This window comes from Dermacentor variabilis, chromosome 11 (assembly GCF_050947875.1).
Source record: "Dermacentor variabilis isolate Ectoservices chromosome 11, ASM5094787v1, whole genome shotgun sequence".
NCBI classification, from domain to species: Eukaryota; Metazoa; Arthropoda; class Arachnida; order Ixodida; family Ixodidae; genus Dermacentor; species Dermacentor variabilis.
Genome location: NC_134578.1, coordinates 6501555 through 6520452, shown reverse-complemented (window position 1 = coordinate 6520452; position 18898 = coordinate 6501555). Strand labels below are relative to the sequence as shown.

At 45.2% G+C, this 18898-nt stretch overlaps 1 protein-coding gene across 1 annotated transcript in view; it reads right to left on the bottom strand.

The window, feature by feature from the left end:
• Positions 1-18898, bottom strand: part of LOC142563083 (putative N-acetylated-alpha-linked acidic dipeptidase) — a 51041-nt gene that overhangs the window by 10933 nt on the left and 21210 nt on the right. Inside the window, exons 8-12 of the mRNA XM_075673602.1 lie at positions 18245-18468; positions 14581-14680; positions 7147-7378; positions 5169-5250; positions 885-977 (exon numbers count right to left, since the gene is read on the bottom strand). Coding sequence (XP_075529717.1) covers positions 885-977; positions 5169-5250; positions 7147-7378; positions 14581-14680; positions 18245-18468 — 731 coding nt within the window. The remainder of the gene's footprint in view (positions 1-884; positions 978-5168; positions 5251-7146; positions 7379-14580; positions 14681-18244; positions 18469-18898) is intronic.

Genomic DNA, 18898 nt, shown 5'->3' with positions numbered 1-18898 from the left:
CAATTGCCAGAACTACTCTCTCTGGCGGCTTTTTACAATAAGAGTGCCCAATGATAGGTTCAAAAACTGACGAGAAGAAAATTTTTTTGTGAACAGAATATATTTGTGAACAGAATATATATTTTGTAAACCTTGGCACAACATTTACAATATCGATGAACAGGACCAAATTCACAAGGTTCACAAGAAACTTGGGAGAGTTGACAGGTATGGTAAACTGAATAGCTGCACTAAATTTACAATACTACATTGTCTCAAATGCAACATAACAGTATGTGGGAAAGTTACAGAATGGTGACATGTCAAGTAGAAATACAACACAGTCAGCCACGAAAGGTTACATGAGACACAGGTTTCTTTCACAGCAAATCTAAATTTCTGCTCTGTGACGGCATCATGCTTCTGAATGAATAGCAGTGTATGTCACAAAAGCTACTACGGATCAAAACTGAATTCGAAGCTATGCGCCCAGGCTTTGCAGGAGTTATGCTTTATTTCAATTACCGTGTTCTGAATACTATATAGAAAGATGTGGTTCCTCAGGCAGCAAGTTACACAAGGTAGATGGGTGTTAATTCATGCAAATATATACTGTTCAGGTTGTTGCTGCCACTGGTTTACATTTCACAACAGACTGTGGAATTTTTCCTATTTCAATCACCATGAGAAAACAGCTGTCAGGGCCATGAATTGAAGCCACGACCTCTTTGAAGCACTAGTTTCTGCAATAATGTATTCAGGTAAAAATAAACAGCATGTTATCCTGCCCTAACAATTCTATACCATGAGCACGGGTGACAACAGTGCCAATGCAGCAGGAAATTGCAAAGATTCGTTCACTGCCTTGACTCAATGCTGATAACAAGTGTTAGCAAGCAACTTACTTTTTGTAGGGGTTTCTTGGCAAACCCCTAGGGTCGAGGAACACGCGTTCCAGCAACAGCAACTGGTCATTCACCATCCGGATGGCCATTGGGCTGCACATCACACATGGCCCATCACCACCCATTGCATAAGCAACAAGCGAGTCCAAATTCATAATCACTTGATGCTTGAATTCGTTTACACGCAGAAAAAACATATCAGTTGCACTTCTTTGTGCTTGCATGGAAGCTTAGAATATTCCAAATTAGTTTCACATCATTTGATTGAATCGACCACCGCTATAAAGTTGGTCTCGAATCATGCCACAGTGACACTTTTTTGGAGTCCTGTTTCCTTCGGTCATCCACAGTATGGAACCATCTTCCTGGTGAAGTCATATCCATTTACGATTACCCAAGGTTTCAAGCAGCTTTAGCTAACACTGCGTAATCTAAGCATTTTTTTGCTTACTGCATGGATGTAACCTAAGTACATTTGTACTCACCTCTTTATTATCTTAGTTTGCTACCAATTTCATGACGTTATAAACCCTAGCTAAAACTGTATAACCAGAAGCCTTTGTACTTAAACATTCTAATTGCTTATATTTGTTTCTCTCATTTGCTGTAATCAACTCCCCTCTTTAATGCCTTTGGCCCTTAGGGTAATAAATAAATAAATAAATAAATAAATAAATAAATAAGTAAATAAATAAATAAATTAATTAATTAATTAATACGCCATGCTGAAATTTGTGGGCCTGTTGCAAAATACCGAAACACGTGTCTTGTGCAAAAGAATGCTTTCATATTGATGGTTTCTCAATATACTAGAAGGTGAACTGAGTCGCATCTCATATCCTGAATGTATGCGGCAATGAGAGCTTCTTGGTGTGTTCACCATCGTTGGAAACTTCGCATGCGATGCATTGTTTTACAAGTCGGAGATGATGACGTGCCAACATGCTTTTGGTGAACAACTATACACATAAGAACCCAGCTTATCCTGGCATAAAAACCCTGTTCTGATTTATAGAATCATGGGACTGGTATGTTGTGAAACCAAAACTATCTAGAAGGGTTAAATGTACTGCAAGGCTAATGAAAATGCAAAGCTAAATTATGTAACACAAGCAATAAATTGTGCCATGTGAAAACAACAATAAGGAGAAGAGCTCACAAGTGTCTTGTTGTTTCACTCATTTAGCCAGCAGGACAATTCCACCATGCTCATAGAGAGTATGCAAATTTCTGCTGGTGTCATGTTACTTGTAGTTCTCACCTCTTACCAGTCCACATTAATTCACGACAAGCTTGTGTGTGGTGCAGAGGCAAATATTGTAGTTCTCGCTAGCAAACTTCGATAATATTCTAGCACACCTGCCTGTGGGTGAGGTTTTGAGTTTTGGGAAATACATATGCATGTGAGAACACCATCAAGTCCATAGTGTAACAGAAAATTATTATGGCCCAGCTTACAGAGCAAGAGCAGCACCACTGTTTTCTGACCACCTAAATCCTATACTACCCCATTTATCCCTGCTTAGACACCCTCTACCCTTCTCTCATTTACAAGATTTTACAAGAAATGCATAAAAATAAGAAGAAAACGTCTACTGCTTGGAAGAAGACAGCTCTCCTTCAGGCTACAGCCTGCACTTCGAATATAGTCGACCATTCAAGTAAAGACTCCCAAGTACTCAAGTTTTGACAACACTTACAAGCATAGAGTTAATACAACTCGCTTTAAAGGAAAACCTGCTCAAATAAATGATGACAACAAAGGCGCTAGCATAATGCAATTTTCATTGTAGCAAGCACAATCAGGTAGTGAAGTTCCCACATTCTCTGGAACTATGCACCTCAGCTGCACCATCTCGTCAGCAGGTGCAAAGGTTCCCTGCACCATGCCACAATCAAAGGCCACAGTGCACTTTGCACCAGAGAACTGAGTGCTCTGGCGCACCACACTGTGAACTGGAGCGTGGTGTGCCATGAACCACACGCGAGTTGAAGAGACCTACACCCTGCCATTCAAGTAAGAGGAAAGCTATTATAAATGTGTAGTACAACTGCACTGCAGCAACTATTCATGGCATTTTGATGTGAAAGTATGAAATGGCCCAGTGAGCAATTACGCCAGCATCTGTAGTCTGTGGCAGCGAAACGGCACCTAAAGTCCCATTGGCTGCGACGCCACATCTGGGGCACACCTTGGCAGAACAGAATGGGCAAAAGGGAACACTTGCTGCCATGATAGTGCGCCAGGTATGGTATTAGGGGAGAGGCCATTGCCTTGACACCACGTCACCATCGCTCTAGCTCTTGGAAGCTGGCATGTGGTGCCCGAGCCACTACTGCAGGCTGCTGCTCGCTGGATTGGGCAGCACGTACTGCTATTACCTGCTGGCCTTGGTGGCTGCCGCTGCTTCCTCGGTTTCTCGTCGTGCAGGACGTTGGTGGCATGTGGCGTTGCCACCTGCTGCTGCTGCTTTTTGGCTCGGGCAGCACACAACGCTAGGGTATATTACTCGCAGCGCAAAACTCAAAGGACTGCTCAGTGCCGTTCAGTTGGACATTAATGCTTTTCACATTCACAACTCACAAGTGCTTAGGTGTCCTCGGACTTTCTCAATTTGAAAATCCAGAGAACTCAATTTTGTTGGTGTGGTCTAACCATGGTTTTGGGTATGAATAAGTGATAGTCACATTTAGAATTTTGATACTGAAGAAAAATATTAATTTCTTTTGCCAATTGTTGCAAAAGTGCACTGAGTATTACTGATTATCAGTCATCACAAAACTTGAATAACATGGCTATCTAACAACTGCAAAGCAATCAAAAGCAAACCTTGGTAAACTATCATAATGCTACTGATTCTACAAATAATTTTCTTTTGAAACTACTGCAATACTATAGATAGCTTCAAAATAACTATCTATACTAACAATAGTCAATTTACAAATATTTTTGCATCGCTGACATTTATACGAGTACACTCGGCCATTTGAGTACAGATTTGCACTCATGCACAGGCTGTCACCTGAGTACCAAGCCATCATTCATACACAGTTGAATCTCGATAATTCGAACTCGAAGGGGCCAGAAAGTTTGTTCTAATTAAAAGAAGTTCAAATTAAAGGCAGCTAATTGAATGGAGGACTTATCTGCAGTGGTGCATGTGCATTGAGCTAACACATGACTGGAAAGTTCCGGAAAATTTATTCACACATATTTACAAATTACAGTCAACATCCGATTTTTCGGACTCTGCAGGGGCTGCGAGAATGTCCGAAAATATGAATGCATGCCTTTTACAGCCCACAGCGGTCAAATTGCCACAGGCATGTTCGAAATAACTGTAAAGGGTTGCCAGTACACTTATTAGGCGTTTTAGTGTTCACACTGTGATAACAGACGGCGGGTGAACGCGTGTGTAAACATACCTTGTCCTGCGGCAATTGCCCCTTCTAACTTTTGGTATGCTTCACCGCATGCCACTTCAGTAATGGGGCGAGGCTGACTTTCAAGAACCGGCATTATGCAACGCATTATACTTTCCGCGCTCCCAAACCATTAGTGAGGATTACAAAGGCGGAGTCGACGCCATTGCTAACAGCAGTGAATTGTTTCAATGAAAAACACGGCACCGAACAGCAAGAAGCTTGGTAACGAACGTCGAAGTAGCTAGGCTTAGCGTTGCCGCGGTGTGGCTGCGGTTGCAAGCGGATCTGATGGTCGGAGAGCGCCGCAGCATGATTTGGCGCGCTGCTGAGAGTAATGTCCGAGCTCAGTGTGTTCGAATTAACCGTCGCAAATGCTTGCGCGTTCGAATTACCAGACGTTTTCGCCCATTGGGATACACATAACTTTGACGGGACTACAGCGTCAGTTCGAATAAACCGAAAGTTCGAATTAAGCTTGTGTGAATTAACGAGATTCGACTGTAGTACAATCAAGAAAAAACTCGTCATCCACTAGAGAGAACATGAAGCTATAGAGGAAACCTTCTAATGAAACTTTCTCCATTTCCACAGATTTCCACAGAACTCGTATTTGCCTCAGGCTATCATTCAACTATCGACGTCATTTGTAACAGCAATGACACCACAAAGCTTTTCACAAGGTCTGTAGATTCTTGTGTTGACAGTCATAGACCCAAAAACGGACTGATCGAGAATACAGACATGATGTGTCTCTACACATCTGCATCTGACACACTTGCCACCACAAGAGCTCTAGCTTTTGGCTAAATAACGCAAGAAACATTGCATGTGCGTATTACAGTGAACAGGTCAACTTACTCAGATGTGTCGAGGCCATTCTGGCGGGAGTGGAAGTCAAAGGCTGCTACTGAGAAGTTGTGAACAGCTGCATCTAGGGGACCTGGAAAGCAAATGTCTGCGTGTATTGCGTTCCCAGTGGAGCAAGCTAATCAAAGCATGTAAATTTTGTATGTGCACTGTTGTTCCCTGATGTTGTTTTAAGGCATAATTTATAGCCTGTAACATTACAAATGAAACGGTAATAAAATACATGAAAGCTGCAATGTTCTACTCAGTTGCATTCACAAAATGCGTTAACCAAGGCTACAGAAAACAACACACCTGTAAAAGTACCATTCTGTTTACTGTGCTGTACTGTTCTCACAAAGGATAAAATAAATAAAACAAATGCACATGTGCGCAATTTTGAACTGTAAAAGAAACAAGCATGAAAAGGATGACGACACAGGCAACAATAATCTGTCAGCATGCCGTCTTATATGGTCACCCGTAAGTATTGCAAGAATGCGGAGCAACACATGAACTCTGATTAGGTTGCTACAGTTACAGTAATCTGCTGGATGGGTTAGAAAAAAGAAAGTGCCCACCTGCCTTTTCAACTTCTGTGCTTTTCTTTATTTTCATTAAATTTATATATATATATATATATATATATATATATAATATATATATATATATATATATATATATAGTTACATTATATTTTAAATAATATGGCGTACCAACACTCAACACTTCTCCGAACTGCTTAATCATTTCAGTGTTTCAGACATACGGACAATGCTACTGATGGTTGTTTTGAATGAAAACATGTTCATTATAACTATGCATGCTTTTTTTAGCTTCCTATTTCAGACATGGAGTGCTTGCCCCGTCAGTTTCATATTATAAATGGACAGCATCATACTCTGGTAAAACAATTCCCAGAAAAATTTGAGCATAATGTGATCACTTCGCTTTGTAATCTGCCAGATGCCATCATGGTAGGTACAAGTGGATTCCAACCAAATGTCGTCATGGTAGGTACAATGCGTGGATTCCGAATGCTAAAGAAGACCTTGGCTATGTAACTATTGAGGTTCCAGCAACCATCTAAAACAATTTTGCTGTGAAAATGCTGCAAAATTGTAGCAAGCAGCATGGTACAAGTCCATGCTATCCCACTAATAATGCAAACCTAGTACCTTATTTACTTGGTTCCAACTTTGATAGTAACAAGCACTACGTTTTCATGGTCAAAACTGGAAAAACACAGTGCCATAGTTTGCTAACAGACAAGTTTTTCATTGTAAGAGAGAGAGAGCGATGCCAATTTATTGGAAAAAGAAAATACATCGCATCCAAACTACAGTGGACAGGGCGTCACCTATCGTCTGCATCAGAGATATCCCTTTCAACAACCCAAAGCCTATCAGCTTTGCAAGTCTACGACATTTTAGACACTGCATTTCTTATATGCCTTGCAGATAAGGGCAGCCTAACTATATTACGTAGCGGGCACAAAGCTTCTGCAGCTCCCATTGCTGCAGTGGTATATGGATTGGATTACAGAAGTTTTTAATGCCAGTGACAACAGCTTGTTACTATCGTAGTTTTGGTTTCTTACTCAAATATAATTTTTTTCGGAGGAAACTGCATGTTAGAACAGCTCTAGAAAGAGTGCTCTTTCCTGTCACTTCTACTTCCCACGTAGATCGTCATGCTGCTAACAAAAGATGCAATGTTACCAATGTGCCCATTCAGCTGCCCTTGCGAATTACATTTCTCTGTAAATTGCATTTCTGCTTTAGAATGTTTTAATACAGCCAATGAGCAATATAGTCAATACAGCCAATACAGTCAATGACCGTATGAAATAGATTGACATGTTTAGACAAAACTCCCCCCCCCCCCCCCCGCCCTCCAAAAATAAATAAATATTTTTTTATAGAAAATTAGATACACAGAAGGGGTTAACCAACATCTGAAAAAGCCTGAAATTGTGGCATTGTCTCACCCAAATCTAGGCCATGTGCATGCAGATGGAGGCTGAAGCAGAGGTCCTTCAACAACTGTGCATAATCAAACAGGTTGAAGGGAAGGAACAGGGAGTCTGCCAGGGTGCGCACCAACTCTCCTGCAACAGCTGCCACCGTCGCATGTGCCCGCAACTCCGGGTCCACGTGTTCCCGGAATAGCGAGAAGCGGTCGTACTGGGTGTGCTTGCGTGGGAATGCCACTCGGGACAACTGCATTCATGGCAAAAGTGGCAGGTTCACAAATTAGTTCATTCGTTTGACTCAGAGAAGAATAAATTCAGTGGTTGCTGGTGCTGGTACTTCAGAAAATTATTGAATGTGATATAGCTAATCCAATCATGAGGCTTATAGCACGTGAAAATACAAGAACGAAAGGAAGACATGACACACGCATGCGCTAACGGCCTATCGCACCGTTTAAAGAAAATAGCTCAACGTGCGAATGTTAGGGTTGTGTTTTCAGCTTCTACAAAATTGCAATGTCTGTGCAGACTAGCCAGACCAGGCCTGTCTGACAAGCACATGTGCAAAAAGAAACACCTGGAACCATTTGTTGAATGTGCGGGATCAGTTGTTTACAACTTTCCTTTAAAGTGTGGGAAAAACTAAGTGGGGCAAAGCGGGAGGTGCCTCAACGAATGTTTAAAGGCACATCGGTATAATCTAGCAGAAAAGCGGGGTGGGTTCCCTGACGCTCAGTGCAGGCATTGCAAGCGCACTGTTGCTGAAACGGATGATGGTGACCACTCGACGTGTGCTCCAGTGTCCAGAGAGACTGCTCCATTGCGGGAAGAGCCCTAGGAAGATTAACTCGCGAAATTATCAAAGCAGAAATAATTGATAGGCTAGAGGATAACTGTGTTTAAAAACCATCAATTGCCCTTTCCCGCAAAGAGTTAGCTTATCTGCGTAGTGGTGTGTAAGGTATTTTTTACAAACAGTGCATGTATGATAATGCATGCAAAAAAGTTGTATATATGTGTGGGTCCTTTGCTCGAAATACAGATTGTTGCAAGTTAGCGCCTGTGTGCGTGACATTTTCCTTTCGTCCTTGTCTTTTCACGCGCTATAAGCCTCACGATGTCATACTAGCAAGCCCAAATCACTGCATTACAGCTAATTCAATGTTGTTGGGTCACCCTTTACATAGATAGATATTCCACTACTCTAAAAAAACTGAAAACAAAGTCTGACACAGTACTGGCTGCTGGTGAATAAAGCAGAATCCAATAATTATCACCTTGAATGTTACTGAACTCACTTGCATTTCTGAATTTCTCTCATTTGTGCCACCATGAAATATCAAGAACAAATAGAATATGATGTCAGCAGTAGATAGCTTGCCACTTCATATTTATATTTCTCTATTGTGTATAGTTCATATTTTGCCTTGACCATGTATCAACCAGCCAGCACAGACTAAATTTCGAGCTCTAGCGATAAACCAGTGGAGATGACAACACTGTTGTAAAGTGTGGTCAGCCTTGTGAACATGGTCTCCAAGTTACTCGTGACACCTTTGGCTCCCAGAATGCTGCTCTGGTTGAATGTATGGGGGCTTACAATACATTTTGAAAAATTATTTATCCGTGCCATAGGCCATGAATGGCCCAAGCAGGAGTAGGTTACCATAGTTTGACAGATAATAGCAGTGCAATATTGTTACACATTGCTAGCTGTATATTAGCCCTTTCAGTTTCATCGATGTGCCGGCATTTTCCAAATTTTTGTACCGCCGTGTGACTGACCTACCCGCACATTCTCCACTCTCTCCAGTCAGATGTGCACAGTTACACAAAGTTGGTGAGCTCCAAGGTAGTCACACCACCTGTTGTATATTTCTAGAAACATATTTTCTAGGCTTGTGCGACTATTCAATATTTTCGAATATTCGCTCGAATATTATGCTACCGTATTTAGTTGCATAATGGCCACACTTTTTTGTCAAAAGAAATAATGCAGATTCAGGGGTGCGATCATTACGCGGGTTAAACTTCCCATGAAAACAAACATTTTATTTTTTCATCCCGCATTTGCTACGGGATGACAAGCAGGCGGCTGCCGCTGTCAATGCAGGACACTAAAACAAAAATGGCGGCCGGCGGAGCAAGCCGAATGCGCCGAACGCGATTATTTTTCTACTTGTGAGTACATTACGCGCATTGAAACAGTTTCTTCCGTATCAGTAATAAATAACATTGTTAATATCGGCAAGTTTGCGACAATAACGCAGCCATGCCTACTTTGAGGGGACAGAAACAGAGATGGGCGCGCTTAGCTGCCAGTGACATAAAAACACATGGCAGGCATGCTGCGGAAACTGCGGCATTTATCTTCACTGCTATCCTAATACGGCACGTTTCCGATAAGGGTGGGCGAATATCTTAGCTGCGTTACAAGCGTCAGCATATGAATAGGGTACACTTCTAATGTATCGGTGTAAATGTGGCCACTATCGTTGCCACTTGCAATTTTTTGCGTGCCCACGAGTGCAGACGAGAAGAATCGAAAGGCGCCCTTTATGTTGTTGTTGACCAAAACCATTATGAAGCCTACAAATAATAATGTCGAGGTAATTTTGGTTGTAGCTTTTTTTTCATGGAAGTGCGGAAAGTGACGAAAGGAATGAAATAGGGCGTCTGCTTAAGAATGTTGGGTGCGTGCAGACCGCTTGGTATGTCTTCAAGAGTCGTTCGTGTCGCATTCGACAGATGGTAAGCAGGATCATTAGCTATACTTGGGCACACAACATATTGCTGCGACAAGTTCAGGGTGCAATCATTACACGGGAAAGAAAAAAAATTGAATTTTGACGAAAAAATTCAGGGGTGCGATCATTATGCGAGTAAATACAGTATTTGATATTTGCCTTGGCCGGAATTTCAGTATTTGAAGTTTCCAAAGTATTCAACATCAATGAATATATGTATCCTTCTTTGTATGACCCACTTCAGCATATAAACATCACCCGCAATTACAGCACCCCAGAAAGAGCAAATCAATTAAAGTTTGCATGTCATCCGTGGAAACCACTACATACAATGGTCAAATCATTATTTAAAAAAAGCCTCCATTTACGGATATACAGATTGTTCATATCTTTGGCTGGCAGCTCTGTTCCCAAGCTCTTCGGAGACGGTGATGGCGGAGAACTTTGGCTTAAACATGTGGTTCTGCTGTGAAGTCACACTTAAGGACAACATTCGCAAATAACCTGCACCCCGATTTTACTGCTAAATCTTTAAAAATCTTTAATGCAGGTTATACAGTCAAACCTCGTTAATACATACCCATTTAATGTGTAATTGCAGTTTAAACATAGTCGCGAAGATTCCCCCACCTAGCCCCCATTTAACCCCATGTAACATGTAATGGCTGACCGCTTAAAGGGAAGCTGAAACGGTTTTCAATTTCCATGAATTGCTGGGGTTGGGAAGAACAGACCTATTAATTTACGGTTCTGAAATTCTTTTCTTTGTTTTGTTAATATAAGGGGCGGAAATCGCTTTCTAAATCCCCCCCCGCAGACACGCCCCCATTGCTTCCCGGAGCGCCGGATGAGGAGGCAGCTGGAGGAGAGAACCGCCGAGAGTGACGTCATTCCCGGGGACCGTGCTGCCGGACCGGCGTGCTGGCATGCTTCTTTCTGTCCTGCGCTTTGTTAAACGACGCTACGAGAGATCTGCCACTGCTGACGTTAGTTTTCTTTTGCGATTTTCGTGAACTGTGCTTCCTTTCTGTGCTGCATGAGCGCCTACAGCCAAGGGCGCCCAACATGCCCTCATTCTGTGCAGAATTCGGCTGTGCGAACACAGGCGGGCAAGACGATGTGCTGTTTCACATGTTCTCGAAGGACAAGAAGCTTGCAGGGCGGTGGGTCCGTGCGGTGAGGAGAGATAATTTCGTGCCGACGAAATCAACTGTGCTGTGCTCGGACCATTTCCATGACAGTGATTATCATCGGAGTTTGACAACGATGTGGGCAATCGGTATTCCAATTAAATCGGCGCGACTGAAGCCTGGCGTTGTTCCGTCTATATTCTCCCACAAGAGAAGCACCTCGCCACCTCGAAGAGCAGCCTTCGCCAAGAGGCGCTCAGTTCTGAATGAAAAAAAAAAGAGAGAGAGAATTTACCCATAGAAACAAACCGTGTACTTGTACGGCTGCTAAAACGTTGTTTTAAATCAATTTGCTTTTCGTTATTTTTTAATTGCAGCCCGTCGCGGCAGCTTCACGTGGATACTAGCGCGAGCAAATGCCACTGGCACGCTGCGAAGCATAGACGGAAACGCGAGGAGTAATAAATTTTGGTGACCGCACTTCTTGCGTAGCTTCCACAGCGTTGCACCTGAGGTATGAAATGGAGTATAGGCTTGCCTAGCAACATTCGATGCACGGTTGCAGTTACTGTAAGGTTACCATGGTTACACCATACGGCAGCGCTAGAACTGCATAATATTTGTGTCAACACTAGCATGCAGCATGCATACCGATTCTTGATCGAGCCACAATCGTAATGTCGTCGAACCATAGTATGAATATTGCACACATAATCCCCCTGGCCCTCTCTCTCTGGAAACACGGCACTTATGTTCGCGATCGTGTATCAACACGCAAAAAACCACGGAACTTTAGACAAGCAGCGGCAAGGTGCTTGACATCGCGGAATTGCACCCGTGTTTACAAAATGAGAAGTTAGTGCTCCAGCATTCTTCCAGCAGCAAGTTTCCAGTGACACGTTAGCGCGTCTTTTTTCCCGTCATTGGAATGTGCAACTACATGAAAAAAAAAATATGTACCAGCTAAGATTTCTAGCTAAGATTTCACGCGAGAAGGTGCACGTATCACTGTCGCGGTTGGCACACTCAACATCGTCGTTGCCACCGTTACCGCCATCGTTTTCTGTATCGGCTGTCGGTTTGAACACGTACAGCAAAAACACAAGCTGTCCGAGATAGCAAGAACGTCCCATAATGCTTAATAATAATAATATTTGGGGTTTTACGTGCCAAAACCACTTTCTGATTATGAGGCACGCCGTAGTGGAGGACTCCGGAAATTTGGACCACCTGGGGTTCTTTAACGTGCACCTAAATCTAAGCACACGGGTGTTTTCGCATTTCGCCCCCATCGAAATGCGGCCGCCGTGGCCGGGATTCGATCCCGCGACCTCGTGCTCAGCAGCCCAACACCATAGCCACTGAGCAACCACGGCGGGTGCCCCATAATGCTTACAACTCAGCTGTCTAGTCAGAACAGAACAGCGTGCTACGCTCTGAAACGGCGGCGCCGACCGGCGATCCCCGTGAATGATGTCACAGTGGTCCCGACCAATCATGGGCAACAGCGGCGTTCGCGCGATACCCTGAGGTGCTGGTGCGCGTTTTCTTGCAGAAAAACAGCCGCTCGCGTTTGTTTCTGCCCTTTTTAAACGAGATATTCGTGTTGAGTGGACTCAAAACTGTACAATGCCGCGGGGAACTCATTTTTTTCGAAAAGTGTTTCAGCTTCCCTTTAAGCCGTAGTCACTCAGTGCCCACGAAACACTGAGTGTGTACTATTTTCTTTCTTCTTCTACATACACAGGCACTAAATCGGCAAAATCTCATGCACACAGACGTTCCGATTCTCGAGTTGCGATACCCGAACAACAGCTGCCAGCGATAGTGACATTAAAACATGGCAACCGACGTCCTGCTCATACAGATGTTCGCGAATGCAGCGCACAAAAGCATGGCCTTTGATATTGGCTTCCTGTAATGCCCAGAAGCTGCTGGTAGGGGTGCGAATTCGCTGTCGCAGTCGAACCCAATCCAATCCAAGTAGTAACCGCGCAAAAGCACATTTCTTTTTTAGATGCATAGGCATTTCTATGCTTATCTAATGAGAAAAATGTCCCTCCAACCGTCCATCCCGTAAGACAACCGCTTTAAAGATGAAGCCTGCAGCAGCGAGCAACTTGTAACTTCACATTGCCTGTCACTTCAACGCTAACGAGGCGGCGAGAACACAGCGCTCATGAAGCTTTTGGCACAAGCAGCACCCTGCCCTTTTCGCAGATCACTTTCAAGATGTGGGCCCACGATTCTCTCTTCAGCGTGCAGAGCTATTAACAGTCGGCATTCTCTGCATCACAGATCGTTTTGAAGATACGGTCCGCGCCGCCATGCCATAGTGGAACCCCGTTCATACGTTTTTCACCGGACCGAGGAAAAAAACGTAACAGCCGGGAAAACGCAACAGTGAGGAAAGCTCCGAAAATGAATGAAAAAAGTGCAGCTTCAACTATAGACAATTTATTTCCACAGAGTGCGCTTAGAATTTCAAAAAGTCTAGGATGGTGGCTTGCCATTTCTTTCGCTTGCTAGAAATCACCACACGTTTCTCAATAGCCTGGAAGGCCGCATTGCTGTCAGCGTCGCTGTGAGGTGCGACGTACCTGCGGAGGTCCAGAGCCGTGATGGCTTCTCCAAAGTTAGGATTTGGCAACTCCCCGGCATCATGCGGCTCGTGCTCCTCGTCGTCACCGCGCCACGGCAATGGCAACGGACGAAGGAATATCTGGGAAATTTTTGCCCTCTTTGGCATAACCATGCTAACGTGCTAATGATTGTTTAGTATTTCTGCACAGCGCCCGCGTCCGAGCAGCCCGGTTGCGCGCAGCGCGGCGTGGTTTCGCGAGACATGTAAACAAGAGAGGAGAGCTGGCCCGATAGGCAGAGCTACGCCATGAGCAACGCCAACTTCCGGCTTCCCTTTAGCTATAGCTTCACAAAGAGTGACGTCAGGGCCTCTCCTGAGTTTCCTTCCTCCGTGAGTCGACCCGTCCAACAAACCATGCGGTGACCGTAATCACAGTGATGATAGTGAGAGCATTTTTCACGAATGGCCACCTAGTGGCGGCCTCTCGAACTGGCATGCGGCTTCTTGCAGCCAGTTCCATAGCCAAGCCCGGCCAAGCCCGGTCAAAACTCGTCAAAAGCCAAAATGGCGGTTGGAGCGCGTTGCCTACTTTAGCCCAGGCGGGTTCGGGTTGCGACGCATCATGCGGGAATGTTTTCACAGCTACTACGTAACAGCGGGGTTTCTTATACATTGGATCCTATGGAAGCTATGCCGGGACCGGATGAAAACGACGTAGCAGCCGGGAAAACGCAGCAGTGAGGAACGTAACAATGGGGTTCTACTGTACGCAGGCACCGCCGGTGTACGCTTGATCACGGGTCATAATGGTAAGAAATATTTTATTCTCCAGCAAGTATCTGGATGGTCACCTGGGCTAAAAGCTGTATGAACAGCTTGACGAAAGCTGTTCGTACTGAGCAATAATGGCTTATAATGAGTAATGAGTGCCATAAAGCTTGCCAAGATCAGGCAAGGCGGTGGTGCTTCCTCACCATCGGCCACTCACCTTCTGAAGGATGTCGTCTACGTAGCTCATCTGCACCACTGGAATGCCTGCCTGGGAGAAGAAGGCCGCATAGCTGCCTTCGACATCCATAGCCCGCACTCTGCAAAAGAGCATGTCGGTGGGTTATTGTGGTGTACTGCTGCGCTGTTTGGCAGCATTCCACACCAAAGAAAATACAGCAGGGATTAGCTTACTTGTAAATGGCATAAAAAAAAAAAAAAAAAAAACCCAGGACAATGAGATGGATGGGACACACAAATGTGTACTCCCAACTGAAAGTCATACACCCTCTTTGATACTTGCGGGCTGTGTGTGAACACCGCCTGCATAGGAATTAAACTTTGGCCATCCTGCTTATCGGTGTCATAGTCGCCTGGTCTAGCTAATTTTGACTAGTACTTTTGAACAATCAACTAGCCTTGAACTACGCGAAACTTAAGGTCAGACCTCAAACCCACTTGCCAGTACGCACTCCCTCCTGGCCACTCCTGGTTAGACGCCTTAGCAGACTTCGCTTTGTATTTATCTATTGATAGCGGTGTTTAGCTATTGACCTGTTGGTCAAGCTGGTTTGTGCACTCGAGCCCTGTAGCGCACGAAACAAATGCTGCACATACACACTACAGTTGCATGTAGCTCCGGCCTGCTGCCTAGCATAGATACCAGGGCTGCCGCAACAAGTCGGCTGACTAAAAGCACACATTGTTTTCAATATATGGTACATGCGGCTGTGCCATGTACGCAGGCACTGGCTCGTGTACGTTTGATCACAGCTCATAATGGTTAGATGCAGCTGGATAAGGCGCTAATGAGCGATAATGGCTTATAACGATCGGAACATCATCAGCACACTGGGTGCCGCCACCTGCGGTACTTTTCTTGCATTATCAATGCACCTTGCGCCGCCGCCCGCACCAGTTCGTGTCACCACAGCACTGTCGTTTGTTTGTGCTGGCCGGATCAAGTCTCATAACATTGACAATGACACCGGGCTGCATGGAGATGAGCAAGTGGCACAATGCTTATATATACTTAGACGACTCCCTGAGAAGTTCCTGTATGAATTCTTTTTCTTCAATCCACCAGTGTGTTTGCGGTTGTGGTGTTGTCGTGGGGTTCAAAGGTCTTTGCTGCGGCGTGTCGTGTTTATGTTACTGAAAAGTCGACGTTGTTACATCCTCGGAATTCTCGGATAGCGACAGTGTTGCTACCGTTGCACCTCGCCCATCTTCAAGCGAAAGTGATGACGACGACGATGTGGAAGTGGACGACGGCCCTTCATTATCTGATGCGGCACGTGCTTTGAGCGTCATGCAAGCTTTTGCAGAGAAGCGGGGCCTTGTGGACAAACTCGCTTGCGGTCTTACCAAGTTTGAAGGGGTCGCGGCAAGGACAACATGGCGACAAGTAAAGATCGCCGATTTTTTGCTGCCTACCTACAAACAAAGCCTGAGTGTGCGAGTTGGAGAGCATCGTGACGTAGTGATTTTCTGGCCGGTAAGTAGCTTCTAAAGTGGCACAGGCGGTTAATTCGTACATAGTTTAGTGCGTACCTAAACGTCGTTCCCGGCCGACTACGTATTCACGAGGTTAGACTCTCTCTGTGTGTGTGTGTGTGTGTGTGTGTGTGTGTGTGTGTGTGTGTGTGTGCGTGTGTGCACGTGTGTGTAAGTTTTCAGTGGCTTCCGTAGTATCGTGTTGCACTTGTGGTGTTTCTAATATGTTGGTTTCTTCTAGTGCAACTGCAGATAGAAACGTGCCAAGCATCTCAATGCGCTGGCTTGCCCTTGAGTAAGGGCGCTCTATGCCGCTTGTCAATGCATGTTTCTGTGGTGTAATCGTTTCAATATCAGGCTTGTGTGCTCCCAGTGTTCGAATCGTTCCATTAGACAATTTTATTCATGTTTATTTAATTATTTATAACACTGTACATTGTTGAAGATTACGAGTTTGCCAAGTCACAAGGCAGTTCAAAGCCAAAAGGATGAAGTGTAGGCAAATCGATGTACTAACCATCATGCCCATGCTGGCTCGATTACATTGCTTGCAACTTCCATTGACACTAGCACCACAGTTGCCTCTAGTAATTATTGTATGAAAGCACATGGAGGAAGGAAACAAAATAGGAGAGGCCATGAAGTCATGTCTTTGAAGCCAGAAGTGCAGCCATCCTGTGCTATCTTCCTTTGCACCTCCAATCAGCTCGCCAGAGCAGATAGGCGCGAGCTTTGAACTTGCATTGCTGTGAGCTACCTGAAGTGTGTGCTGCTGATGCACGTCAGAACAAAGCCTACAAAACTTCTGTAACAGATTTAGTGAAGCAGACGTGCTCCTGTGTTTTTCTATGGCACATTGAAGACGACAAAGACCAGTGCCGTAATTACGTGAGCGTGTCTGTTGCTGGCTGACACTCACATACTCAACACACAACTTTCAAGCTTACACACCACATTGCAAAGTCAGTTTGTCTCTCGAACAGAATGTGCTGCGAGAAAGACATGCGCCAAAAAATCTTATCTCACTTTTTCAGAGGCAGAGAGCAGCAGCGAGAGCTTAAGGAGTGCGGCTGCTATGGCAACGTTGATGTTTGGCACAACACCTTGAGTGTCCCTTTGCAAAAAACACCATGTTACTTCTACCACACACTCAACAGATCTGGGCTAGCCAGGGCCTCTCTTATGCCTTCTTTCCTCCGTGCTTGAAACAGTAAACTCACAAAATACTTCTTCGCTGCATAGCTCCTAGGTGGCGCCACCCTGCTAAGCACGTTTGGCATTAGAGGCCAACGAAAAAGTGCCTGGAACTCGGCAAGAAAGCTTCGCTTAAGAGCTGCGAAGGAGGTGTGCTGGGACTAACGTTGTAGCCGTTGTGGGGTTCTCCTCCCGTACTCTTGGGACAAAGTAACGACAGCACAGTAGTGCAAACAATCACGAGGGCATTTATTGCACCTTTCATAGATCAATGCCTGCTAGCCGAGTGGCTATCCACAAAACATGCCGATGGGCCGCGACAAATCTAGAAGTCCGACTCACCGCGACTGGATAGCTAGCGAATATGTTCGCCCCATGCTGGATCCCAACGCCTGGTCGTTCGCGCGTACTGTCACGCAAACGGTGGCGCATTCCAAGGCGGCCATGCGAGACGGTCTCGCAGAAGCATGGGTCGGCGCACGCGCGGCATGGCACGTCCGTACCGCTTGCGGTCCCAAATCCAAGAGAGAGCGCCTTCCGCTCCCACACCCAAGTAACCCCGCCAGTAGCAGCGCAACACTCACGCCATCTCTCGCGCTGCGCTTCAACCACATCGACCGCCGCGGGCGTCACACAGACCACGCAGCGAAGCGGGATTGCAGGAGATGGGGGAAAACAAGATATCTGGGGACGCGCGCGAGTCGCGCATCCCCACACTGTTAACCACCAGGTGCATGCATCGTCTGCTTAGGTACTGTTTAGAGGCTACTAATAAATTATGCAATTCGCAGTGCTGTGGCTCTGACAAGATTGCTTCAGTGGTATATGCTACTCATTTATAATGAATTTAGCCAAAGTAAAATTTCGGTGCAGTCGGCCTTTGATGGCCATACATGAGGGTTTCCTTTGTTACCCCTAGAGGCCTTGATGTTGCACAAGTTTTGCGAGCCCCTATGTAAGTGAGGTGCACTCACGCTGGTCGCACAGGAAGCATGGCGGCCTGTCTGTAGTTGGTCAGCAGGTCCAGGGGCTCCACACTGAAGGAGTCCCACTCCTCTCCTTCCTCAAGGTGCACAGGGGGTGCCGCAGAAGAGCCACTCGGAGGAGGGAACAGAAGTCGCGAAGCATTGCGGTGCTTGGGGAAGGTGGCCACCCACTGCTCGTATACGCTGCGTGAGCCGTCACCGCCAGCTGGCACCTGCACGCACCGTGCACAAGGAGAGTCACTGAGAATAACTCTTCTAGGTGCCAAGTACGAAGTCTCCAAACTCTCATTCTATGGTATACAGAAAAATAAGGTTGGTCTTATTAGATATATTAAAATCATGCAGAAGCCATTGATACCCTTTGGCAAAATCAGAGGAACTAAATCATTGCAAAGCTTTCCAGAAAGTGAGGTCAATAAAATTTGCATAACGTTTTAAAAATTGCGGGCTTTAATGCACAGATGCTGCACAGCGAGTTATAAAGGACACTGTAGTGGAGGATCCCAGGTTAATTTTTACCACCTGACTGTTCAATGTTCACTCAAAGCATGGTACACAAGCGCTTTTGACAAATGGCAAATCAAACCTGCAACCTCGTGGTCCTCAGCCCAATGCCATAGCGATTGAGCATCTGCACTAGGC